Raw genomic sequence first — 26,811 nt, forward strand, 5'->3', positions numbered from 1 at the left:
AAGGATTGCCTTCAGTGCAAGTTGGATTGCCCGAAGCTCCAAAAGATTGATATGGAACTGGGACTCCACCGGGGACCAGAGGCCTCTGATCTCCGCCTCTCCCAAGTGGCCGCCCCATCCCCGGAGAGAAGCATCCATCACCACTGTGTGCTTTGGTTGGGGAAGGGAGAGGGATCTGCCACTGACCCAATTGCGATTCTTGAGCCACCTCTGCAATTGTCATGCAGTGTCCTCCGAGATCTGGAAATGATCGGACAGGTTGTCCTGATGCTGTGCCCACGGGAACTTCAGATCCCACTGCAGAGCCAGCATATGCCATCTGGCATGTTGCACCAGCAGGATGCAGGAGGCCATCAGGCCCAGGAGCCGGAGCGTCATCCCGACTGAAACCCGGGATACAGGCTGAAAAATCAGAATCATAGCCTGAATATCCCAGACTCGCTGCTCGGGAGCATGAACCCGAAAATGCATCGAATCCATAACTGCTCCGATGGAGGGGAGCTTTTGAGAGGGACTCAGGTGCGACTTCGGTACGTTGAAGGAGAATGCCAGCAAATGCAGGAGGTCGGCCTTAGTCTGAAGGTGGGTGACGACTGCCTGGGGCGAGCCCGCCTTTAACAACCAGTCATCGAGGTAGGGGAAGGCTGACACCCCTGACCTGCTCAGATAAGCTGCAACCACCACCATCACTTTCATGAACACCCGAGAGGCGCTGGTAAAGCCGAAGGGGAGCACGGCAAACTGAAAATGCTCCTGGCCTACCGTGATCCGCAGGTAACGCTGGTGGGTCGGCAGTACGGGGATGTGAAAATATGCATCCTGCAAGTCCACCACGACCATCCTGTCTCCAGGGTCGAGGGCAGCCAAGACCTGAGCCAGAGTCAACATCTTGAACTTCTTCTTCCGGAGGAAGCGATTGACGTTCCTGAGGTCCATGATGGGGTGCAGACCCCCTTTCTCCTTCTTGGGGACCTGAAAGTAGTGGGAATAACAACCACGTCCCTGCTGTCGGACGAGAAGATGAAGGCTCACTGAGAGAGATCAGTCGTGAGCTCCTAGCCCGGAGGTTCGCAATCAACAGAATGGGCACCAGAATTTGAGGATCCCTGAGGAGAATGAGTGAGACATACAATGTGGGCACCTTCATGAAGTGAGAAACAGGAGAACTGACGATAAATGGGGGATTGAGTACACACAATCTTACCTGGGGGCAGACATTGGTTTGATCTCGGCTCCAGTGGAGCTGCCATAGCTGACCGCTGACTGTCTGCCGCTTGCTGTCGTGCCATGTGATGCAGTACTGGAGCTTCCCACACTGCGGGCACAGCGTTTGCAGGAATCCTCGATGACGGAGCCCAGCGTTGTGGTGACTCGCCGCTTGTCGTCTGCTGTATGCCTCTTACTGTCCCACGGAGCTCAATGTAGCTCAAAGTAGCGGTACCATCGTAGTGGACTCGGCGCCTGCTGTCTGCTGCTTGCTGCACGGCACTGGAGCTTCCCGCACCGGGTCACAGGTGTCCCCGGTGCGTGTCTAGGCAGGTGCAAAGGGGCCGGAAGAACAGAGCCCAAAGCGCCGACTTCTTCAGACGAATGTGCATGCGCGGGCGTCCACGAATGCGCATTTCTTGCAAGAAATGCGCATGCGCGGGCGCCCGTGCATGCGCATTTGACTGAATAAGTCGGCCCGTCAACAGGAAGAGGGAGCCCCAGGACGCTGCATGCAAGGTAAGTTCTTTTTCATTAATTTTACTGCATTTAATATTAAAAAAGGGGTTGTAGAAGAGGGCGGGAGGGAGGCGGGTGGCGCGTGGTGGGGCTACACGAAGTGTGTGGGTGGGCGTAGCGCCCACCACACTTCGCGGAGCTTCGCGTAGCCCCACTACGCGCGCTACGCCTACCCCTACCCAAGGCAGGCAGTGGGAGTTGGGCCAGCATATGCCGCAACTAAGGGCACTTGGTTCGAATGTTCAGATGCGATTTCCTGCTTCACTGACAATCATGTGGAACAACAAAATGTGCAACATAAGAGATCCAAAGGAAGCAGAAAGGCTCATTGAGCAAATTAAAACACAACAGGAAGATCACTCTCAGAAAACAAAATAGAATCCTCTAGCTGGGATGGCGAGCCATCCCGGTGGAAGATAGAACAAAAAAACAAAAAATATGGCACAAACTGAAGGGCAAGGAGCTCAAAAGGGCAGAACCATGCCCAGAAGAAAGGAAGAAAGGGAGGCTTCTCCAGAGAGGGGGAGGCACACTGCACACATGCTCACCAAAAAAACTGGAAAAAAGAAAAAAATCATGTCACTGGGTGGGGAGCAAAATGGGGGGAAAAAAAAGTCCTAAAAGCAGAGCTAGAGGAGTGCGACGGCCCTCAAATAAAACGCAGAGGTCTATATAGAGATGACTAATACGGATGAGAGAGAAAAAAGAAAAGAGCTCAACATCTTAACATGGAACACAAATGGATTGAGAACAAAAAAAGGAGATTAAAGATTCTGGAATATCTAAAAAATAGCGACTGTGAAATAATTATGATTGAGTAATCCCACCTAACCAAAGAAGAGTGGATACCGATATGTAAAAATCAAAGCTGGATAGAACATTGTATCTGTACAAGTCAAGACTACAGTGTAAAGGGAGTGGTGAATATATTTAAGAAAACCCTGAAAGCAGTTATCGAAAAAACAGAAATGGATAGAATGGGAAGATGGGTCATTGTGAAAGCAAGAATCTACAATAACTCGTACACTGTTGTGGGCTACTATGCATTAAATATAGACGACCCTGAACCACTTAAAAAGATATTCTCCCAACTCCAAGCAGCCAACACACCAATAATAATGGGTGGAGATTTCAATATCCTGTTAAACCCCAAAGAGGATCGGCACCCAGTATGAACCCTACCTGTAGTACCAAAAATGAGAGAATGGGTTGGCCTATGTATCAAGGATCTAGGGATTGTGGATATATGGAAGGAAAAAAGGAATACGCATCATAAATTTACATTAAAAAACAAAAGACTAGGCCACGTATCCAGAATTTACCTTTTTCTGATAAGCAGGAGCCGAGTGGAATATACAAAAAAAGTTGAACATATCCCAGAGCACATCTCGGACCTCTCAGCAATACAACTTAGTCTGGCCCTAATAAACTCACCCTCCCCTCAGAGGTGGACAGTGGATAAGAGAATTTTTTTAGATCAAGCATGTACTGACAAATTAGCAGACGAGACACAACATTTCTTCGAGCTAAATAAAGACGGCACAACAAAGCAAATAGCCTGGGATGCGTACAAAGCTTTCATGAGAGGGAGAATCATGAGTATGACGGCGCACAAAAATAGGGAGAAAATAATCTTTATAGAATCAATTGAAAAAGATCCTACGACTCTGAATATAGAACTTAAAAAAGCCACGACCACCCTAGAAAGTGCTGAAATAGAGGGGAGAAGGAAAAACAAAAAGGCAGAGCTGAGCGATTTCCTAGAAACAATAGTTAAGGAAAGGTAGGAAGCTAGCAAACTCTCACAATATGAATATGGAGAAGGCTGCGGGAGGATGATGGCATGGAAAGCAAAAACTGAATTAACCCGGAACAGGGTCACAATGATTCAGAGAGAGGGCCAACCGGGACACTGCTCGGAAAATTCTGAAATTAGGCAGGAATTCACAGTGTTCTTCAAGAAATTATACACTGAACAGTCTTCTTGCTTTAGTGAGCAAATACAAAGCTTTCTAGATAAAATTGTGATTCCTGTGGCCTCCCCGGATCAGAAGATAGATCTTAACCAGGAGATCTCCAGAGAAGAGGTTCTAGCCGCAATAAAGAACCTAAAGAGAGGAAAGGCGGCAGGCCCAAATGCCTTACCAAACAAAATTTACTTAGCTCTACAGGAGGTAATACTAGCTCCCCTTACTGACCTTTTTAACTAAATATTCCTAGACAACCAGTATCTCCCAAAATCATGGAACAACGCAATAGTAAGTATTATCTTAAAGCCAGGAAAAGACCCAACCAAATGTGAGTCATACAGGCCCATCTCCCTCTTGAACTCGGATTACAAATTCTACACACAGATACTGGCCAAAAGATTTGGGGCAGTGGCAGGGTCCCTAATCCACCCAAACCAAAAAGGTTTATTTAAAGGCAGGCAGATATACGAACTATCACATGAGTTTATCACCACCATCGACATCGCGACCCATTACCTTACACCTTTAGCAGTCATTACATTCGATGCTGCAAAAGCATTCAAAAGGGTTAGCTGGCCCTTTTTGAGCACCACTTTAACTAAATTTAATCTTGGGGCGAAGTTTGAGAACGCAATAATGAACATCTACAAAAACCCTGCAGCGAAGGTATTGGTTAATGAGGCTCTCACAGACAACGTACAAATAAAAAGAGGCACAAGGCAGGGGTGCCCCCTATCCCCCCTCCTATTTAATTTTTACATAGAGCCCTTAGCATGTCTATTGAGAGGAGAAGACTGGATTGCACCCTTTAAACACAAAGACTGGGAGAAAAAAAGTTGCCCTTTACGCGGATGACTTGATGATATTCACTGGTAACTTAAACAGCTCACTCCCAAAGATAGAGGAGATTATAGGCCAATTTGGGGAAGTCTCAAGCTATCTGGTTAACCAACCAAAATTGAAGATTCTGGAGTGGAACGTAATGTCCAGTAACCCTCTAGTAAAAGACTAAATAAAATACCTAGGAATAGAATACATAAAAGACATCGACGGGATAGCTAGCTTAAATTTCACCAGAATCTACAAAGATACACAGAAACTTCTTAAGGCCTGGCCAGTCTTACAATTATCTTTCTTAGGGACGTCCAACCTAATCAAAATGTTCATACTGCCAAAACATACATACCTTTTTAACTCTATCCCTCTACACTTTAAGATAGAACAGATCAAGAAACTCCAGAGATATCCAGCTTCATCTGGGCAGCCAAAGGAGTAAGAATTGTCTGGAAAAAGATAAGAAGGAACAAAGCACAAGGTGGGATTGCCAGCCCAGACATACTTGAGTACTGCAGAGCCTTTCAGTTCAAAACATAAGGAGGCTTTGGACAAATGGGAAACATGGCCTACACATTGGAAAGCCCTAATTGGCCCTGAAGGTGATCACTATCTCCATAAATTTGGACACCCCAAATTTTTCAAAAGGATTAAACTAAAAACAGTAAAGTCAGCAGTAAGAATCTGGCACGGAATAAGGACGACTCTGAAAATACCGTACTACAGTAAATATGCACCTATCTGGTCACCACGCCACACTGACTGGCTTAATTCCGCGTTAAGGGTGTACAATTTGGATAAACAGGGGAAAAGTAGTAAGAAGAATACATTTTGGAAGATCTGGGAAAGATACAACACTTCAAACACATTGGGGTCCAATGATTAAGGCAAAGGTAACAACGATTTCAAGCTGTGTCTTGAACTGAGTAGTCATCATGACTAGCTCCTCCCTCTCCAAAAATCGTGTGCCTGGGGATGGACAAAAAGGGGCCCCAAAGGACAAGGTTAACCATACTCCTTACAGGACACAGTATGGCCACAGTGGGTTAGGCACAGAACAGATATTGGGGCCTCCGACTCCTCCATACCCCAAATAATCTTGCTTGATGAGGACTTTACGAGAAAAAAACCCAAAAAAAAAACAACCACGTCCTACTTCTGGCCCAGGAACGCGCTCAATGGCCCACTTGGCCAAGAGGGCCATGACTTCTTGTTGGAGAAGTGCAAAGTGATCCCCCGAGATGTGGTGGAAGTGAGGTGGCCTGGCTGAGAGGGCAGACTCGAAGGGGAGGGAGTAGCCCCTTCAGACGATTTGCAGCACCCACCTGTCCGAAGTGACAGAGTGCCAGTGGGGGAGGTAATGTTGAATCCTGCCGCCCACCGGCATGGGGTGCACCCCAAAGCTTGGACTAGGAAAGCTTTGAGGAGGCTGCTGCAGGAACGGAGGTGGACTGACCCGCAGGCAGACCCCCTGTGCCTTCACGGCGGCCACCACGCCCGCGGCTGCGCTGAGGTTGGTTCTGTGCAGGCTTCTGGCTGAACCAACGTGTAAGGACGCCCCTCATGTGGCCTAGAAAGTAACAAAAGGTAGACGTGGCGGGGCATGCAGTGGAGAGACCCAAGGACTTGGCTGTAGCCCGAGAGTCCTTGAAACGTTCTAGTGCACTGTCTGCCTTATCGCCAAACAGGAAAGTACCAGAAAAAGGCATGTCCATGTGGGAACTTTGGAAACCCAGTGGACCGCAGACAGGTATGGCGATGCAAGGCCACTGTGGTGAAGATTACTCTCCCCAAGGAGTCTGAAGTGTCCAGCCCACACCGAATGGCAAACTTTGCGGCATCCTTCTCCTCCGCAACAGCTTGGGAAAGTACAGCCCCAACCTTCTGTGGGCACTGTGGCAGAGTTTACGCCACCATGTCCCACACAGCGTGAGAGTAACGGCCCAAGAGGCATGCGGTGTTGACTGACCGCAGCCCCAAGCTGTCAGAGGAAACAACTTCTTGCCAAACGGCTCAAGCTTTTTCGATTCCTTATCCGGCAGAGCGGTAGGGAATGCACTTTGAGAAGTGAAGGCCTAAATGACCAGGCTTTCTGTTTTTATCCACAGGAACCTCTGTGGCTGGTCTAGACCAGGTGCCCATCAAAACATCCCTCAAGGCCTCATTGAACGGAAGCAGAAGTTCCATAGAACTTGCCGCCGGCTGAAGCACTTCAGTAAGGAGGTTCATCTTGAGAGTAACAGTAGGCAGATCAAGGTCAAGAGCCTCAGCTGCTCTACGGAGCACCACAGTATATGTTGCGCCGTCCTCCAGGACAGTGGGAGGAGACACAAACCCAGGCTCAGAGGAGAGGTCAAGGCCACCTGAATGCTCCAAGTCCTCTGCCCACTCATGTTAAGACTCGCACTGTAATCCAAGAGGATCCTCTAACCCCTTCCAGTCATCTCCCTCCTCCACGGCCCGACACACAGGCTTCAGCGGCGATGGAGGCACAGGGGAAAACAAATACTCCAACGGCATCGGGAACAGAGCTGGTGGGCGTCGATCCTGCTCCATGTTCCAATTAGGGTCCCAAGCCGGAGCAAAATTTCCCGCAACCTCGGGCAAGGGTGGAGGTGGGACGAACGGGACCCATTGCGATGCCGGGAACGGAGTCCAAGGGGTGCTGGGGCCGGAGCCGCCAGCAGAGGACCCTGTGGGGCCGGGGCCGGATCGCCGGTGAAGGACCTGCGGGGCCAAAGCCGCCGGCTGCAGAGCCGAAGACAAGCAAGCGCCCTCAGTAAGGACTCCAGCGGGAGCCCTAGGCCTGAAAAGGTGGTCCATGGCAGGAAGGAACTCTTGCACCTGGGCCGGAGTTGCCAACGGGCCTGAATAAGGTGGGTAGGCCGCAGGACTCTCAGGCTCCAACGCAGCCTTGGGGGAAGGACCCCTGGGCCCCTCAACCGGAGACCGATGGGGGGACGTCGGAGAGCGTAAATGCTTCTTCAAATTTTTCTTGTGACATCTCTTACCCGATTCCGAGGGTGAAGACTTCGACCCCGAGGAGCAATGATGATGGCTCCGCGGCCGGTCCCTCGAGCGACCCCTGGACCTCGAACGGCGCGGAGACGACTGCCGGTCCTACAGCAGCTTTCGGGAGCGCTCCCACAAAGCCTTTGGAGCCATGGCCAGACAGTCCGAATATGACCGGGAGTCATGGTCGCGCTCCAGACAGTAGAGACAAACGCCGTGGGTATCGGCCACCAACATCGTACGGTGGCAGGCCCTGCAGGATTTAAACCTAGGCATCTCTACACGGCACCAGGAGTCAAAGACTCAAAAGAAGTAGGGACAAAAGTCTCAAAATTTAGTCAAAAAGTGACTAGGGTACATGTTCTAACCGGATCTGCGTTTGCTGGTGCGGAAAAAGAAAGAACTTACATCAGCGCACATGGGTGGCGCCTAAATAGTCTCCGGGACTGATGTGGAGCCGCACAACGCCACCTACCGACGCGGAGTCATATCAGTCGTAGCCTACTCCAATATGCACGACCACTCTCAACGATATAGGAGTAGGTTTAAGCCCCGTCGGCTGATTCTTGGAGCTTAGTATGGCATCAAAACTCTGGACTTTTGTTGACACAATGTCCCTTGCCATTATCAGGTGCAGACGGTCACTTGACCTAACTGAAGAGGATGAGCCTACGCCAGGCGTATTAAAAACAGAAGGCTCTTCAGAGCACAAGGGCTGTGTCAGGTTCTGTTTAAAAAGTTCCTTTTCAATGGCTGCTAGACGTGAACTTATGGGTTCCAATTTTGCCTCAAATGCTGCTATTAAAGAGTCATGAAAGGAGTCCATCAAAACCGCTGTGACAGACTTTGCCAAGACCAGGGAGGCAGAATTACTAGACAATAAATCATCATTATACCTTGGACGCTTAGGCTTACTGCCAGTCATCAGGCATTTCCGTTTGCCACCAGCCCTAGAGGCCTCCACAAATTCAGTCTTGGGAACAGGTGGCAGCGGGTTGTCGAAGTCATGCGAGCGCATAAAGCACGGCTGGACCTCTGCGGTGGGACATGCAGGCGTGATATAATCCCAACCTTTGCCCGGCACAAGGGCTGGTATTAATGGGCCCAAAACCTGAACAGGGCAAACAAGCAAGAGGGTGCCAGGTGAGCAGGGAGGTAAGAGAGGAAGGGGAGAGTGACCAGCTCAATTTTCTTGTCACAGACCCCTGCGGCTCACTGTACAATCATTTATTGCTGCTGTTGAAAGTAGTTTGAGCCAAGAGCCTGTGTTCACCTCCTGTATCTACCCCCCCCACCCCCCCACCCCCGAGAAGCCCTTGACTGCTTGGCCCATTCTAACACTGAAATCCAAAAGCTGAAGAAGTACATGGCCCAGTGGCTCAGGATCCATAGTAGGTTGGGCCCCACACGATTAGGCCCAGTAGCTCCTGACCTAGGGGTTTGGCAACTCCTGGTCCAGCTGATGTGGTCTGATGGATCAGACAAAAGTCTGATCTATCTGACATGGAGGCCACTGCCTCTGAAAGAAAGGAGACAATTATGGGAGAGTCAAAAGGAGAGTGATCCCTTAAGTCCTCAGGAAATGGACTGATAGAATTGGAACAGGCTCCTTTGATCCCAGCAGGTTTTTTCATGGAGGCAGCTCCAACTCATGTTCCTACAAGACCTAGATCAGTAAGGAAGGTTGCAGGGTCACATACTTCTTTGACAACTGAGCCGTCAGCATCTGAATGGCCACCCAACAATTGTGCCACAGATGTATGACCTGAAAGACTAGCTTGGCAAGGGTCTTGGCCTCCTGATGCATCTTTGTGTTAGAAATTGGGTTGTAGATTGACTGGGGTAGGAGAGCTAGTCAAGCAACAACCACAATCCTTGTCATGGTAAGAAGCAGTGAAACCCTAAATTAACCTGTGCTCACCCTCTGGTAGCTTGGTACAGAGCAGTCAGGTTAAATTTAAAGGCAAAGTGTAAAGTATTTGTGTAACACTTCAAACAGTAAAACTGTGAAATACCCCACAAAACATATTTTACACTAGGTTAGAAAAAAAGAACTCAATTTAATAAATTAAAGAAGACAAAAGCGACATAAATCCAAAAAGTTGAACTTGAGATAAGAATTTTCAAAGAATAACTAACATATTGCTTAGAAGCAATAAGCACTTATCAGGTCACGGCGGACTGCGTCAAAGTAAGGATACAGGGATCCTGTGAGGCCTGCTAAACAAAAGTACCTTAACTCTGGTTGAGTCAATGGAGATGCAGGGTGTAGCCCATCAATAAGCCGGTGTTCCCCACGCAGTAGGGGTGATGCCTCGATTTTCTCCATGCAGCAGTGCTGATGCTTCAGTTCCAAAGCATTTATGCCACTTCTGAGATGCAATGGTTTTGAATGCAATGCACCAGGTTTTTACATGCAGTCAAAGTGATGCGTCAATCGTCTCCATGCAGTGGTGGCGATGTGTAGGTTCCAAAGCAGTGGTTCCTGAAGCGATCTGCTGTTTCTGAGGGTGGTGAACAAGTCCTGTTCTCGCAACAGTGGCCTAAACGTCAATTCTGTGCTATGAGAAAGTGGCTCTATATATACTGGACCAAAATAAGGTACAGTGTGTATAGAGTCCACAAGCCCCAGAGGTATAGCAGAGGTTAAAGTCAGGGCTGACCTTACTCTCAAAAGTGGTAGTTTGGTCGAGCAGTAAGGCAGTACCAGAGGAAAGTGTAAAGCATTTGTTGTACCCACTCAGTCAGCAAAAGGTTTCACACACTCAAGGACTGTACTCCAGGCCAATGGTTTTTATATTAAAAGATATAGTTGTTTTATTTTTAGAACTAACAGGTATCAAAATATACTTTTCTCAATTATGAGTGATCTCAAGTAATTACTTTGCAGAAAGGTAATAGCTTTGTAAACACAATAGGTACAGGGGTTGCAGTAGACAACACAACTCTAAACACAATTTAACATTGAGCTCAATGGGTGTTGCTACATAAATGCAGTTGATTACTTTGTAGATTAATTTTGTAATTCAAGGACTGGATCCTAGATTCAGTCCTGGGGTCAAAGCTGAAAACAGTTTAGTAAAAACGGCTTGGTTATTGCAATGATTTCTAATGAATATAAAGGTATTTCAAAAGTTCATACTTTTCAGTGAAAATCTAGCAATGTTTTCCAATGGGAGAAAATTCAGTTCACAGGTAATGTACGTTCTTGTTACTTTTGTAATCCAGTACTGGGCTCCTAGGTCCAGCACTGGGAACTCTACTTAAGACAGGTAAGTAATTACGTTTCAGTAGGTGGTATGATTTTTAAGGAATATTTCATGTTTTCAAAAGTAGACAGAAGAAATTTCACAGAAAAGCAGACAATAGATTCCAATGGAGAAAATTCAGGTTACTAGTAAACCCGGTTAAGGATTACTTTTGCGGTTCAGTACTGGGCCACAAGGTACAGTACTGGCTTCTCTCCTGATCACAGGTGAGTACTTCGGAATTCTATATTTGGCAGATTTTATATGAATATTTTAGAGTTTCAAAATTTCACGCGTAGAAGATTTTTCGAGTCAAACCAGTCAATGTTATCCTATGGCAGGTAAGTGAGTTATCGGTTTCCAGTTGAGTACTCCACTGGTAAATTTAAAATTTTGGGCATAGACTTAGGGGTCCCCCAGGGTCAGGTAGGTACAGTTGGTACACCCTCAGCGGCACAGTGGTAGAGGGGTGCTGAGGTAGTTAGGCCCAATGTTATCCAATGGGAGGCAGGGGGCGCTCAGTTGGTGGCTGCTGGCTAGCAGGCCACGCAGCTGTGGGAGCTGGGCTCCTGGTCACTTGCTCAGGGCAAATGGGGAAGTAGAATAGGACAAAGGTTGTTTTGCCAGGGGCACTCGGGCGGCTGGGTGCAGGGTGCTTTTGAGCCGTCGGGCGCTCAATGTTATTCAATGGAAAAGGTAAAGAGGGAACAAGGGCTTCAGACTCAGGGACGGAGATTCTTCGGGTGCAACCACCACTTCGAGAGGTAAGTTGGGATCTTGGAGAAGAGGTGAGTACCCCAAGGGAGGCCACAGGGGGCTGTGGGGCACCGGGTGCAGGGGTGTCTTTGGGTGCCGGGAAATCTTACCCTTGGCTGGTCAAGGTTGGAGGGGTCCCTGGTTCTGAGGCTGCAGGCGTGGTCTGGGTCATCAAGGAGGGTTTTTGGGCACTGGACCTCGGGTCCCAGTCGCCGGGGGGACGTCCTCATGGTCTTGGACCACTCAGGCACAGGCCGGGCTTGGCGGGTGTAGAGTGGGATGGATTTGCGGTTCCTGATTGGCAGCAGGGGGGTTGCTGTTGGAGCAGAGCCTCTGCTCATGGGAGTGCCAGTCTGTTAGAGTTTCAAGGCAGGAAGGTCCTCCGGGTTGTCCGCAGGAGTCACCGGGATTTAGCAGGTTCCAGGGTCGACAGGCCAATAGGGCTGGGGCCAAGTCAGTTGGTGTCGTCCTGTTGATAGCAGCTGCACGGCGGGTCTTCTTCTTCTTGATCTTCTTTTCTTATCGGGATCTGAGGAAGGAAGGTTCAGGGAGCCCCTAAATACTGAAGGGCAGGGACCAATAGGTCCATGTCCTGGGTGGGTACACCCCCTAGTCTGCTCCTCTCCGGTGGGAGGGGGGCAGGAGCCTAGCTGTGATTGGGCAGGGCTCCCCATCTTCAAGATGGCCAGAGCCCGGGGTCGTGCTTCACCTCGCCTCTCCCACTTGAGGGGTGGGGTTGGCACAGGCTGTGTCTGGCTTGTAAGTGTCCAGGCAGAATCCCAATCTCCTCGGGAGCGAAGCTAGTATCGCTCTCCTTCAGAAAGACACCACCCTCCAGATGAAGCAGAGTACACCAAAAAAGGGTAGGTATCTCACTAAAAGAGAGAGACCAGAAACCATAGGTCAATCAATGTGTGGGGAGTGGAGCCAGGAGATGCTCAATCGATTAGGATCACTGTAGTGTAGGGAGAGAAAAGACAACAAGAATAATATATAATTAATATGCAAAATAATAGGGACAATAATCTACACCCTCATACATAGGCCCCTTGCAATGTGCTGTCCCACACTCACCTGACCTGATGATTCTGAATGCAGCAAAAATAAAGGAGTAAAAACCTTCAGTTGGTCACTCTTTGCAAAAGAAAACAGAGGTATTGCCATAAAATAAGGAACGATACCTTGGACACACGTTTTAGTCATGCTGTGAGTCAGTTTCCATAAAGTTCCATTAAGACGCTTCCTGCGTCGGAAAATAAAAGGGCTAGTGAGTCTGGTTAAATGTCTCCAAAGGAAAAACGCGTCCTCGCGTATATAACGTTAGTAGCTGAATGCAGGAAAACCAAAAAAATGCGTCCTTGGCGGTTGTGAATGCAGCAGCTGGGAGAAGGGAAACAACCGCGTACTACGCTTCTGTAATTACGATAACGGAAGGAAAGGAAACACTCCACTGGAGGAACACGGTCTGTCAAGGCGAAAGGCACACAACAGAGGCAGGTTGAACTTGAACGAACACTCGGGCAGCAATATTGTCTACCAGAGGACAAGCCGCCGTAGAAATCACAACGGCTGGAATGTTCAATAGAGTTTTGAAAAATAAAATAAAAAAAGGAAATCTCACGTAGATAGCTTGGTGAGATTGGCAAAGCCGAGGAAAGGGGCTGGGAAACTCCGTAAATGCACAGGAGGTAGAAAATAGCTTGCTCACAGGTACTTCGAGGAACTCTCAGGTCACAAGGCAAAATACCAGCAGAGATATCAGCAAGGTCTCTAGAGAGGTTTAGTCACGAAAACCAAGCGTCGCCATGTTTGGGAGGAGGGATTAAGTACCTCACACGATATCACATGATTAGGTCCTAAGGCAGTATTACATTTCTCTAGTGAAGGCATTCTGGGATATGTAGTGCTACTGACCTCTACTCCTAACAGGCTGGTACGTCCCTCATCCTGACGTAGGGTTTCCCGCCCGTCTTCCCACCAGAGTGGGGTCAGAACCAGTGAGGGCCAGTTGCTAGGTAAAGCAAATGGTCAGGAGAAGCTCACAGAGGAGGCAGGCCTTTGAAGCTTCCCCCTGCCCATCCTGGGGGAGGAGACCTAGCACCTCGCCCAGGATGTGCATTGTTGCAGGCCCAGGAGACCGGGGGCTCTCCACCCAGGGGTCCAGCAACATGTCTGCTGTGTGGCGGCCTAGGCAGCCTCTAAGTCCAGACGTGGATTGTAGGTTAGGTTTCAGGGGGCCTCTCTAAGTTGCCCTCTGGTGCATTTTACATTAAATCTCACAATGGCATCGGTGCAGGTTTAATGTGCTAAGAAGTTTGATACCAAACTTCTCAGTCTTCAGTGCAGCCATGATGGTGCTGTGGAGTTCATAATGTCGATCTCCCAGCACAATATACTCTTAATGGCAGCACCGCACTTAAAGTGCCCAGGAATGGCCCTGGGTACTGTAGGGGCACAGGGCTCCTGCACCTGCTCGAGGGGTGACTGAGGTATGGCAGGGCAGTGGGTCTTGTGGGCATGGCACACAGGGATGTGTGTCATGTTGACTCTTTGTTTAGTTCAGTACTTAGACACTCAGCCTGCAAAGGCAGTGTGTGGGTGTCAGGGTACAGGGCCCCTAAGGGTGGCACAATAAGTGCTGCAGCAGGTGTCCAGCAGAGTGACAGTTCTTTGGCAGCACAGCAGTTCTTCTTCTTGGCAAAGTGTTCACTGGTCCAGAAGTGTACTCAAGTCATGGTGTCAGAGGTCCAGTACTTATACCCGTTGTGCCTCTGAGGTGGGGGAGACTTCAAAGACAGGTCTTTGAAGTGCACATAGGTCCTCCCGTCCTGCCCTGGCTTCAGATTCACTATAAGAGGTAAATAGCCTTTAGTGTGGGGACAGGAAACAGCCTATTCAGGTGTAAGTAAAGCTGGGTCCAGCTCTTCCCTCCCATCCTTCCAGGATAGCTAATCAAGTCACAACTAGGTTCCCATTGTGTCTTGCTGTCTAGAGGAATACACAAAGCCCGCCTTTCACTCACCCCAGACTGATCAGAGACAGGCGCCAGGCACCAAATGGCTAGAATCAGAAAATGGCAACTTTCTACAAGTGGCATATCCTGAACTGTAATTTAAAATCGACTGCACCATAAGTTAGGATTTTAAATTAGGATTTTAGAGACACAAGACTTGGAGGGTCTTATTTCTTCCCAATTGGAAATTACACCTATAAAACATAATAGGGTAATTCTATTCAAATCTTACCCTATGGGAGAGATAGGCCTTGCAGTAGTGAAAAGTGACTTTGGGAGTTTTTCAATACCCGGACATGTGAAACTTAAAAGTACATGTCCTGCCTTTTGAATACATTGAACTCTGTCCTTTGGGTTGCCCAGGGCCTACCTTAGGGGTGACTTATATGCATATAAAGGAAAGGGATGGGTCTGCAAAAGTTTATTTTGCCAGGTCAACATGGCAGGGTAAAATTGTGCATACAGGCTCTGTAGTGGCATGCCAGAGACATGGTTAAAGTGTGTGGATGCTGTAGGCCCACTAGTGGCATTTAATTTACAGGCCTTGGGTAGAGGGGGTAATACTTTACAAGGGACTTATAAGTAAATTAAATATGCCAATAGGGGATGAACCAATGATACCATGTTTAGGGGGGGAGCACACAAACTGTAGTACTGGTTAGCAATGTTAAAGTGCACAGAGTCTTAAAGCCAACAAGCAATACAATGCAACGGTCTGGCCTTTGCAAAAGTTAGAGCTATTGGCATTGTAAATTACATTTTTTTAAATTTATGTGTTGGTTTTGAAAACTGATAAATAAATGGCATTGTCATTTACAATGGCAATAGCTGACCTGTAACCCTTATGCTCTCTGCCTCACACCCGCCTCTCTCATTTATTACGGCAGTAATAAAGTTATTCTTTCGACGTGACTGTCTTGTCCTTTGAATACTATTCAATCCCCTTCCACAGCCTCCCAACTTTTCACTTAGACATTAAGGGACTGATTACAACCGTTCATGATTGCATCGGATAAAAATCAGACACCAAGGTACTTAGAATGTATCCGATCTGCAATTATTGCCGGTTGTGACTTTCTGGAGAACTTCATGCAAAATGTGGTGCTTAACTTACTGTTCTGTATGTCTCAGTAATATTGCCCCTTTTACTCCATGTTAAATTGTGGCTTGTTTAACCTGCCAAAAATTTAACAAAGTGAGTGATCTTTAACGCTCCTGTTATTTCCAAGTGCAATAAAAATTGCATCACTTGTGTTGGCAATTTCCTGCTCCAACAGATGTTTTTAACCTAATCTAATGGCTCACTTGTAAACAGGCCCTAAAAGTGTTTTAAGTATATTTCATTGTATGCTTAGTTTCAAAATGTGGCCCTTGTGATGATGGACAAACATCCCTAACAACTACTGCACACTACGACACAATTTGAAGCACATTGATTAAGTAATTCATCCATCTTGACATGTATGCATTTATTCATCCAGACTTTCATTCACCCGTTCCTCTTACCACTCTCTTTGATTCGTCAGTTCATATTCACATATTAACCCCCGCGGAGGTGGCTCAAGCGGAGGGTGCTGCCCCGGCCGAGAGTGCTGCCCGACGGAGCCAGAGAAGCCGGCAGAGGTCGTGCCCCCAACCCCTCAGGCGGAGCCTCAGAAGCCAAAGGATGGTGAGGAGGGGAGCGTTAATGGGAAATACTGTAAGAGGGCGAAGTGGGTGCACGAGGAAAGCCCAGCAGCAGAGCTTCCCCACAAATGCGGAAAGTAACATTTCTTCATTAAGAAACGCTATAAACCAATTTTACTCACCCTCACAGACTACGTAACATTACACAAGTGTATCCGTAAAGTCAATCTAGTCTTCTTTAACTTTACAAAGCCTCTGGTATATTCTCTTTTGATATTATGTACGTAAAAATCTGCTAGCCCCTAATTTAACCAGCAAAAATATATTGCTTTTCTGAAAAAGATGACTGGTTGACCTGTCAATGCGTGGTATTTAAACAAGCAGACTGGGTGAGTCGAGCGCGAAAGTGAAACTGTATGCTGGCTTGCCAGCACGTGCACGTCCACAGACCACAATCTGCGCCTGCCCCAGCAACACCCGCGAGCGGCGATGATACCCCCAGAGGCTGTCCGGCACTTTGAGAACATGCAGCGCAATGTTTTGGAATAGCCCTGCACTTACCACAGGGCGGATGATGTTCCTGTGAGCCCCGCTTCTGCCACCCATAGAGTTCCTGGAGAAAGCAGAGCAGAGGGCTTAAGGTGGAAGTTCTGAGTGGCGAGCCTGCTGCCACTGTGGTTCTTCCCGCAGGGGAAAGAGGCCGGGTTTCAGGCGTGGCCCTGCCAGCATGAGAGATTCCTTCAGCCCCATTAATGGAGAGCAACACATCCAGCTACAAAAACAAGCAGACCGGGTGAGTCGAGCGCGAAAGTGAAACGGTACGCTGGCTTGCCAGCGAAAGCGGGACAGGCGATGTGCGCGTGGCTGGACGTGCGCTTCCACAGACCACAATCTGCGCGTGCCCCGGTCTGTCTCCCTTGGGCACCATCACGCTGACAATAAGTCTCGCTGGCGAGACCCAATAAAAACGAGGTCAGAATTTATGAATTATTTGCTTAATTGGACACTTGGGGCCAGATGTAGGTGAGGGACATTTACTGATTCTAAAATACTGAATTTTACAGATTTAGTATTTTAGAATTGGTAAATTGCTATGTAGGGAAAAATTTGGTAAGTATTACCGAATCGTTAAGATTCGGTATTTACCGGATCAGTATTTATCGATTCGGTATTCCCCATTCATTTGTATGGGCCTGGGGGACCATAGGAATGAATGGGAATTACCGAATCGGTAAATGCCGATTCAGTAAAAGGGGGGAAACATTGAAGGGTGGCAGGGTGTCACTTTGACACCCTGTTGCACCCCACAATTGTGTATGGGTGCACATGTGGCACACCTACATCATGTTTGTCTGCCACATGACACTGAAATAATTTGCATGAAATTGCTTTTTTGGGGGTTTTTGTTATTTACCACAAACTTGTAGTTGGTGGTAAATAACGAATCCTAACATGGGAAAAGCACTCATTTAAGTGCTCTCTACATTAGGAATTTGGTAATTTACCGAATCGGTACTTAAGAATTCGGTAATTTACTGATTCCTTAAATTACCGATTCGGTAAATTACCGAATCCTTAGATTAGGCCCCTACATCAGAAAAGCCTAATACCGGTCGGTAACTGCCAAAATTCAGTAATTTCGTCCGTTACTGACCAGTATTAGGCTTCCTACATCTGGCCCTTGGTATTGTGCGGGAATCGCTCCTGAAGGAGCATCTAGGTGCTGCTCTGCACAAGGTGAAAGAGGACAGTCTAAAATAGCCACGTCTTTAGCCCCTTCCTAAAGAAAGTGACACCAGGGCAGGAGCGAAGGCCGAAAGGAAGTTAGTTCCAATTTTATGGAGCAGTGTAGGAGAACGCTCTGCCCCCATATCTTGAGGTGTTGATGCAACGAATCACCAAGCATGATTTGTCTGATGATCTCAACCATTTAAACGGGAGATAAGGGTTTAGTAGAGATGCCAGGTGAGCTGGTCTCGACTTAATGAGGGCTTTGTGTGTCAAGCAACAGAGTTTAAAGATGACATGCTTCCTATCAGGCAGCCAATGCAGCTTTCTGAGGAGTGGAGCAGAAGGCGAGCGCGAAGGGACGTTACAGATTAGTCGCACTGTGGTATTCTGAACCACCTGCAGTTTTGCTAGCAGGGTATCATTTACCAAGGTCAGCAAAGTGTTTACATAGTCCAGGCGGCTGGTGATAAGAGCCTGGACCAGAGTTTTCCTAGCCATATGAGGAAGTCAGGACAGGGCTTTTTAGAAGCCTCAAGGTAGCAAAGCATATGCCACAGGTGGAGTTGACATGATCTTTCATAGTGAGAGATTGATCAACCCTCATGCCTAGATTTTTTACCACCGGTTTCTGTGTAGGAGCCATTCCAATGTGTGTGGGCCACCAGTTGGCTGACCATATCTCTGAAGCCTTACCAAACACAATCTCTGTCTTGTCGTTGTTTGACTAGAGGCAATTGTTCCTCATCCAGACAGTGACCTCCACCTTGTAGGTTGTGTAAATTTGCTCTTTACCATGACTGGATCAGGGCCAAAGGAGAACAGAAGTCGAGTTCTCAGAAAAGTGGAGGAGGTAGGCAAAGCCTCAGTGGAAGGTAAGCAAAGTATATACATCTAGTGACTGAATTGTACAATAGGATACCAGAAAACCAGGGATTAATCCCAGCTTCCCTATTTTACCAAATTGTGTGATCCTAGGCAATTTTACTTTCCCTCCTTTTTCTTCATTGTCACATATAAGAGGACCTGAAAATACATGACTTTAGGATGTGAGATGTACAAAACCTTCTCCTGTGTTTGATTTACTAAACTATAATGTTGTTCATTTATAATAGGAACCCAAGCTACCCTAAGAGTGCACATACCAACTGACTTGCTTCTTAGGTCAATATTGACATTGTTTTTACTGTTGGGGGGGGAAGAAATGTTTTTTTTTTATTCATATTTGAAAACTACCACTTTAGAAAAAATACTAATCAATGCACTGATATAGTGCGATGTACTAAGGCTGAAATGGTTCTGCAAGTTAATGAAATAAAGATTTTGAATTTTGAAGAGAGCTTATTAAAGGAATGGTACTACTTATAGTAGAAGGGTAATTTTGCAGTGTTACTCTTGTGTAGATTTAAAGTTGAGATTGCCCTGTTGAATGATTCTGGGACATCCGTGTGGCATGAATGATTCAGGGAAATCAGTGGAGCAGCCATTTTGTGTTACAAATGTTTAACCCCTTCACTGCGGCGGCAATTCCGCCGCAGTGCTAGGGGGTGGGGGGGGGCCGCACGGCTCACCTGCGCTTGTGACAGAACCGCTCCGTCACGCGCCTCAGGTGAGCTGTGCTAGTGACGGAACGGTTCCGTCACGAACGCGCCCGCTCAATAGAACGCGCCGCGCAGGCGCGGCGAGCGGGCCGTGACGGAACCGTTCCGTCACTAGCACAGCTCACCCGAAGCGCGTGACGGAACGGTTCAGTCATAAGCGCCGAACGGGTTAATAATAAAAGCCACTTGCAAACCACATGGCATTAGGCAGTGCTTACAAAAATGCCCGGAGCTAACTCCTTCTTTCTCTCCAAGCATTTGTAATATGTGCTACCGGCTAATTTTTCCAATTAAAAAACGATAAGACTTACCTAGAGTTAGTATAGATTATGCTTTCATGTGTTTTGTTAAAGTATGGCATGCTGGAAATGTTTGTTAAATGTTCATGGTAACACAGAGATAAATAAAAAAATAGATTCAGACCATAATTATTTTATGTATGAATACAATTCCTACGGAAGCTGCTTTTCCAAGATCCCTGAAAATATTGCATATGACAGACTGAATTAAAAGCAACAGTGAAGAAAGAACACGTCTAACAAGTCTATAAATAATCACCCACTAGCTAAACCTACAGGGGTTTTTCTTTATGATCTGTGTTGGCGTATGGATTTGTGCCTGAAGAGGGTAATTCAACTCTTGAGTCCTGGAAATTGGCATTTTAGGCAGAGTTGGGCGATCCAGATGCCTCATCAAACTAAGAAACCATCACAAGTGTTGTCAGAAGGCAAGCTTTGAAGGCTTCACACAGATGACCTTGCTCTGAGACCATGGACCTTAACTTCGTAGAGGCCCTAAGGAACACCACTAGTAACTTTAACAGAATTGCCAATCGTCTTTGGAAGTTCAGGGGTGTGAGGCTTGTAGTGTATTATATGGAATGGTTGTGCGATCTTATCATGAAATAAACTTGCAAAGCAACTTGAGTCCAGTAGGGCCCATTTGTAAACGGTCTAGCTCAATCCTGGGTAGCAGTGGCTTCGAGCAGAAAGGCTTAAACAAAGGAACTAATGTAAAGCATTTTAGAAGCACCAAACAATGAAATAAGAAAGTCACGCAACACAAAAGAAATCCTACACCAATATATAAAAACAGATTATATTTTTAAGAACTTTTAGGCACTAAAATGAGTAAAATCCACCAGCAGGTTCAGGAGAGATAGATTTTTAAAGAAAACGTAAATCTCAGCATTTTAGTCCAATGTTAAAGTTTGAAAGAAAACATAAATCTCAGGTTTTTAGTCCAAAGCATTGATAACCCTAAAATGTTAAAACTTTTGAAAAGTTTAAAAGAGTTGTATCAGCTACTCCAGCCCGAGCTGGGTGACCAATTCCAACATGGAGAAGGTCAGGATGGCCAATAAAGAGTATTTGGACAGCTACCCTGGTCATCAAAGCATTCTCAAGTCAATTTCCACATCATAACTGACATAGGCTTTAATGGGGATGCAGGATGCTGAGGATGCCGAAGGAAGCTCTGGGTGCTGTACGGTCAGCAAGGGTGTTCTTGCAGTTAGGTGGGATGAATTTGGCCACAGGGGTCGATGTCCCTCAAAGTCCTCTTTGAGCCAGTAGATGGCCAGCTGCAGCAGGGATACTGATCTCGGTACATAGCAGGTCCAGGGGTTTCTATGGTGAAGGCTAGGATCCTTCTTTTGGGGACCAATCTGGATTCAGACGACAATCCCAGATTCAGCAGATTTGGATGCAACTTTTGGTCATCAATGATTGGTCTCTTGGGCGGTCAGCGGCAATTCAACGAATGTGTGTACTGACTTGCCGGAATTGGCTACTTCAGCTTTGATGGCCCAGGTGATGGTTCCAGGGGGTCAACAGACTGACCCTTGGAGTCACTTCTTTGGTATGGGGCTCCGGAGCAACTTTTCCATGAACCAGGAGCCACAGTCACAGTTCTGTCTTCCCTAGCACAAGGTGCAGCAGGTACAGTCCAGCAGTCATCGCAGCCTCTCTTGCCAGGTCCACGGGTCAGCAGCAAGTCCTTCTTTGGTCCATTCTCCAGTTTCGTTGTGATCTGAGATTCAAGGGTGGCAATTCAACATGCATTTTGTGATGAGTTAAAACACTGGCAGTAAGGACTAGTTAGCAGATCTGAGTGCCCTCTCAGTGTCTGAAAACCAGCAGCATCATTCAAAACTTTGGGGGTAATCATGCAAAAAGAGCCATTTCCTTAGACAGGGTATTTTTTTTTATATCAGTAGGAGGATACCTACTTCATCAAGAATGAAACAGACAAACGTTAAAAATCAAATCTATTTTATCATACCCATATTTGACAAATGTCAAATTCATACACAGACTATAACATCAAAAGAGTCAGCATTTGATGACACTCCCTACTTCTCTCAAGTTCCTAATTACCCAATGTAAACGATGCTCCAAGTTCACATTTGCCTCTTTTATGTTTTACTGCAGTTTCTTCATGCCCAATCTAAGCAGATGCTCCAGTTTCATCACACCGTGTCTAAGGTGATGCTTCTGTTCCGTCATGCTTCCTGTAAGGTATGCATCAGTTCTTTCTTCCAAATCTAAGGTGGTGCTCCAGTCCCTTCTTGCCCAACCTAAGATGATGCTTCCGATTTTTCTTGCCCAATCTAAGGCAATACTCAGGTTCTCTCATGCTCAATCTAAGGTACTGCATCAGTTGCTTGTTGTCTAGTCTAAAGAGCTACATTAGTTCCTTCTTTCTCAAATTTAGGGTGATGATCAGGTCCCTACTGCCTACTATAAGGCGGTACTCCAGTTCTTTCATGCACATTCTAAGGAAATACACCAGTTCCTTAATTCCTAGTCTAAGGTGATGTAGTTCAGTATCCTTCGTGCCCAATCTAAGGTGAGGTTCCAGCTCCCTCTTGGCGTGTCTAAGGCGACACCTGTGTTCCTTCTTGCCCAATCTTAGGTGATACTTGTAGCTCAATCTAAAGGAATGCGCCAGTTCCCTTGCCTAGTACATGGGGGCATGCAGCGTTCTTTGTGCTCAATCTAAGGTAATGTTCCAGCTCCACCTTGCCCGGTCTAAGAAGGTAATCTGTGTCCTCTTTGCCAACTCTAGCATAATGCTGCAACTTCCTCTTGTGTTGTCTAAGGTACCACACCTGTTCTTTCTTGCCCAATCTAAGGTAATATCCGAATCCCCCTCGCAAAGTCTAAAGGGTTGCTCCAGTTCTCCCAAACCTAGTCTGATATGGGGCACAATTGCCTTGCAGCAGTCAAAGATGGTGCTATCCACTCACGTTTCAGGGGTCTTTGCTACTTAAAATTCCCAAGTAAGTTCCTGCGCTCCATGTGGGCACTAAACATCTCCCTTCCACTGGTGTTCCTTTTGGCATATGATATCTTCAACATCTGTTATAAACAAAATAGTATATTTAAATATGTACAAGTTTAACAACCCATGAGTAGGAAACAATGTGGCCCTTGGGGTATATATATACTCGCATGGGCCTGTGGCAAAGCACTGTCAAATCCCTTGTAATATACGACTACTAAAACAAAAAAATAGGATCAAACAGACTGTTTCACTATTTAAAATTGTGTGTGGAAAGAAATAGTTTCACAGCTAAAATTAGCAGAAAAATCTGTTCAGCAGGAAAGCTACCCTTCTTATCATTATTTTCAACTGATGAAAAATCAGGTATACTAATCCCATCTACCAATAAATATGTGTAATTTAAACCCTCATGCACCTGCAACATTTCACGAGTTATGATCAGACACACTCGATTTTGAGGCCAAGGGATGCCGCACATTTGCTGTGGATAACTGGAACAACTTAAAAGATATTTTCTTATCTTGACAGTGCAGGAAATAGTTCTTCTGTTCTATTTTTATCACTGGTCGGCTTAACTAGGGTTGTGTTCCCTTGACACCTATAGCAGGAAAAGGACAAATCGCGAAAACAGAAATGTGGATGGTGTGCTTTTTGTCTAAGGATGTCATAATTTCATAGCGTGCACATAAAAAGAAAGAAATATTCGACAAAAGAGACATTGCATCAAGTACATTACTAAGTATTAGATTTGGAGATTTTATTCGATATTAGGCACATACACCATGGACTACAATCATTCCATATACAATACCTACATCTCTAGGAGACCATTTTTTTATTTTCCATTGCAAACATTGCAGTTATTCCCTTTCATCGGCGAAATACCTCAAATTGTCAGTTAATAAATATTGACTTCCGTCCTTTTTCCTTGTTAAATGTTACTGAACTGATCAAGTTTATTTAGCAGTAATTAATGCTATTGTAGTTAAAAACAAGGGAAAAGAAAAGAAATAACTTAATTTAACATAGATGTATTTCACAAATTAGACCAGCATTTGTCTACTAATAAGATGCCCATATGAGAAGCTTGTCTTAGTGACCTAATACTGATAATCAACATATACTGAAAAGGCAGATCTCAGTGGCAGCAATGAAGAAGTCTCTTTCATTACTGGCACATGGTACTTCTTGTGATTGAGTTTGCGCCTGCTCCATATAACGGCGCCAATTGCATATTTATGATCATTAGATGCTTGTATCCTGAAACACTGACCAAGATGCTACTGATCCCAGTGAAAGTCGAGAAGCCTCAACGTTTAGAGAGCCTGATATTCGTTAAAAAGCTCTCAGATGGTTCTACTTTGTAGTAATGGGTGACGTTTATGTTGCGTCTGAATTTTTAATTGCTATATGACTTACAATATATCTATTCAGTAGAGAACTAGTCCCAATTGGTGTACATGCTGAGTGACAACAACATATGTTCTTATTTGACGTGTAAGACACTGTTATACGCTTTGAAGGAGAAAGAGAAACATGGCATAGTACAGAGGTATATGTGGTAGAATTCTGATCAACGAGAAAACTATTTCCAAGATTTCCTCGAATATGTGGTAGTGTTCAGATCTACAAGAAAATAATTTCCAGGATTTCTTCTGCTATGTGGTAGAATTCTGATCTACAAGAAAACGATTTCCAAGATTTCTCTGTTGAAAGGTTAAATTTAGGCACTTTCTTGTAACTTATTTTTAGAATTTAATATAAAGTTTGCTTATTTAGAGTTTAGCAGACAGGATGAACCATCACAAACACAGCGGATGTCTCTTCCGCTTTATTACAACCGCATAATATCCTATGGCACTTGTAATACGGTGGACAGGATATCTATCACTTTTTGACGGAGTATCCCAGCTGTCTATCTCTAAATAAAGTCTAGAGTCCTTTTTGCAAATGCTACATTTGCTCGTTTAAATCTGTCCTACTGTCTAAGAAATGTAGTCAACAAAGGATGTGGTCAGAGCAATAAGAGGTGAGAAGCTCTGAAGTGGTCTCCTACTACTATATGGTTCCTATTAAAAATGCTGCATTGATCTGGTAACACATAAGACTACTTATTCATGCACGTTTGATATCAAGATCACTTCACAGATATAAAGAGTATAAAAGACTTTCTTTGCTTTCAACATTAAGGCTATTTACTTTCTTCATACTTAATATGAAAATGTTATAAAAAAAGGACACAGAGTTAACAGCAAGAGTCATTTGGTATCTAAAAGGTGTATATTTTATAAAGGGTGCATATATTGTAAAGTGACAAAGATGATTTTTAAAAAATAAAATATAAATTACTTGACGTAAGAGGTTTCAGGGGCGAGACACCTAATCGGCATTCACATAAGACACTGAAAAAGATGCAAAAAAAACAGTTTTAACAGTTTTGATCCTGGCTGCGATATGGTGAGCACTCCCCCGAAAAATTATTGAGTCATGAAGCTTACATTAGTAGTGCAGATGAAACCTGGTATGTGCGGAGTTCGTTCCTAGTGTAAATATATCATTCTAAAGAGAGTTCTAATGCCTTTGAGAAAAATAAGTGCTTCTTGGATGTGACCAAGCTAATGGAGAAGTTGAACACTGGCATGGTAGAGATTCTCTTGGGAGCTAGGCTGCGTGCAAGCATCACTGCCCCAGGGAACATTAGGTTGCACTTGCTGGGCAGGTTTGGTAAGTGATGCTTCATTGATGGACCAGCAAGTGTTCAGAGGTCGCCGCTTTGAGGTTCCACACTACGTGGCTCTCGCTGATGACTGCGGGATAATTTTGGGAAGCGTGGCGCCCCTCGTTGTCGACTCCCTTTGTTGACTTGCTCTCCAGTTGATTTGACGTCACTGAAAAAAAGGGGGGAAATCTAGTTAATTCTATATGAAAGTTACCTTTGGAGATGAAAATAGGTTGGGTATTGTCAAACTACAAACATGTCAATTATTTTAAGTTTGGAGGGCTATTTGTTATCGCAAGTCAGAAGGCAGATACAGGGTAAACAATCAAAACCAGATTTGAAAAAGTTACTTTATTTATGGTATATAAGTTAATTTACAGCCCCCTAGTAGCCTCAAGTTCTTCCCAAACTTTAGAAGGGGTTGGGGAGACGGTCAAGACCTCGCATGCGCACTCCCTGCACTGTCTAGGGCCATGGGGAGTATTTTGATCTTTTTTAATGCAGTTTTATTTAGCGTGACTTTACCCAAAGGTGTCAGAGCGCTTTACAAAAGAACGAGGTAAGATACATAAGGTACACAAGATACACTAAAAACTCTAATAAATAACATATATACAGTTACAAAGGTACACAAGAAAGACTGAGCACTCTAGCAAGTTACATAGATGCAGTTCCAACTCTATATATTTGCATATTTATATAGTAAAAAATTAAAAGCTGTCAGTGTTCGGTTAAAAGCAGGGGAAAAATACATATTTGCAAAGTTGACCTCATGTGAGTACTAGTTGACCGTAAGGGTCAAGAAATGGGTTGAATTATTTCAGAAAGTGCCTTTGGAGGAGGAGAGTTTTGAGATCAGTTTTGAAAGTCCGGAAAGAGGTGGTGGTTTGGAGGGATGGAGGAAGTGAGTTCCATATTCTGGTCGCATTACCAGAGAAGGATTGAGCCATAAATCTTTCCCTTTTGAAGGTAGGTGGTTTTAGCAGTAAGTTTTCAGGATTGCATGAAGGTCAAGAGCAGCCAGAGATGTTTAGTTTATGAGCCAGATAGCGTGAGGTGGAGGTGTGCAAGACTTTGTGGGTGATACATGCAGTCTTGTAAATTGACCTTGCTTCAATAGGAAGCCAGCGAAGAGACAACAGTAAGGGTGTAATGTGATCATTTCTTTTAGCCCCATATACAATCCAAGCTGCTGAGTGGAGGGTGGATTTTAGAGGGGAAAGATGGGATTTGGGAAGGCCAGCAAGGAGAGAGTTGCAGTAGTCCAATCTGGAAAGTACCAAAGATTGGA

General features: G+C 45.7%; 1 protein-coding gene across 1 annotated transcript in view; it reads right to left on the reverse strand.

Moving 5' to 3' along the window:
* Positions 1 to 23,537: 23,537 nt before the first annotated feature.
* The window catches only part of SNX29 (sorting nexin 29), a 1,754,850-nt gene continuing 1,751,576 nt past the window's right edge, over positions 23,538 to 26,811 (reverse strand). The window contains exon 21 of the mRNA XM_086941425.1: positions 23,538 to 25,689. Within this exon, the coding sequence (XP_086797551.1) occupies positions 25,560 to 25,689 (130 nt within the window). The 3' untranslated portion in view covers positions 23,538 to 25,559. The remainder of the gene's footprint in view (positions 25,690 to 26,811) is intronic.

The sequence above is a fragment of the Lissotriton vulgaris genome, chromosome 10 (assembly GCF_964263255.1).
Source record: "Lissotriton vulgaris chromosome 10, aLisVul1.2, whole genome shotgun sequence".
In the NCBI taxonomy this organism is placed as follows: domain Eukaryota; kingdom Metazoa; phylum Chordata; class Amphibia; order Caudata; family Salamandridae; genus Lissotriton; species Lissotriton vulgaris.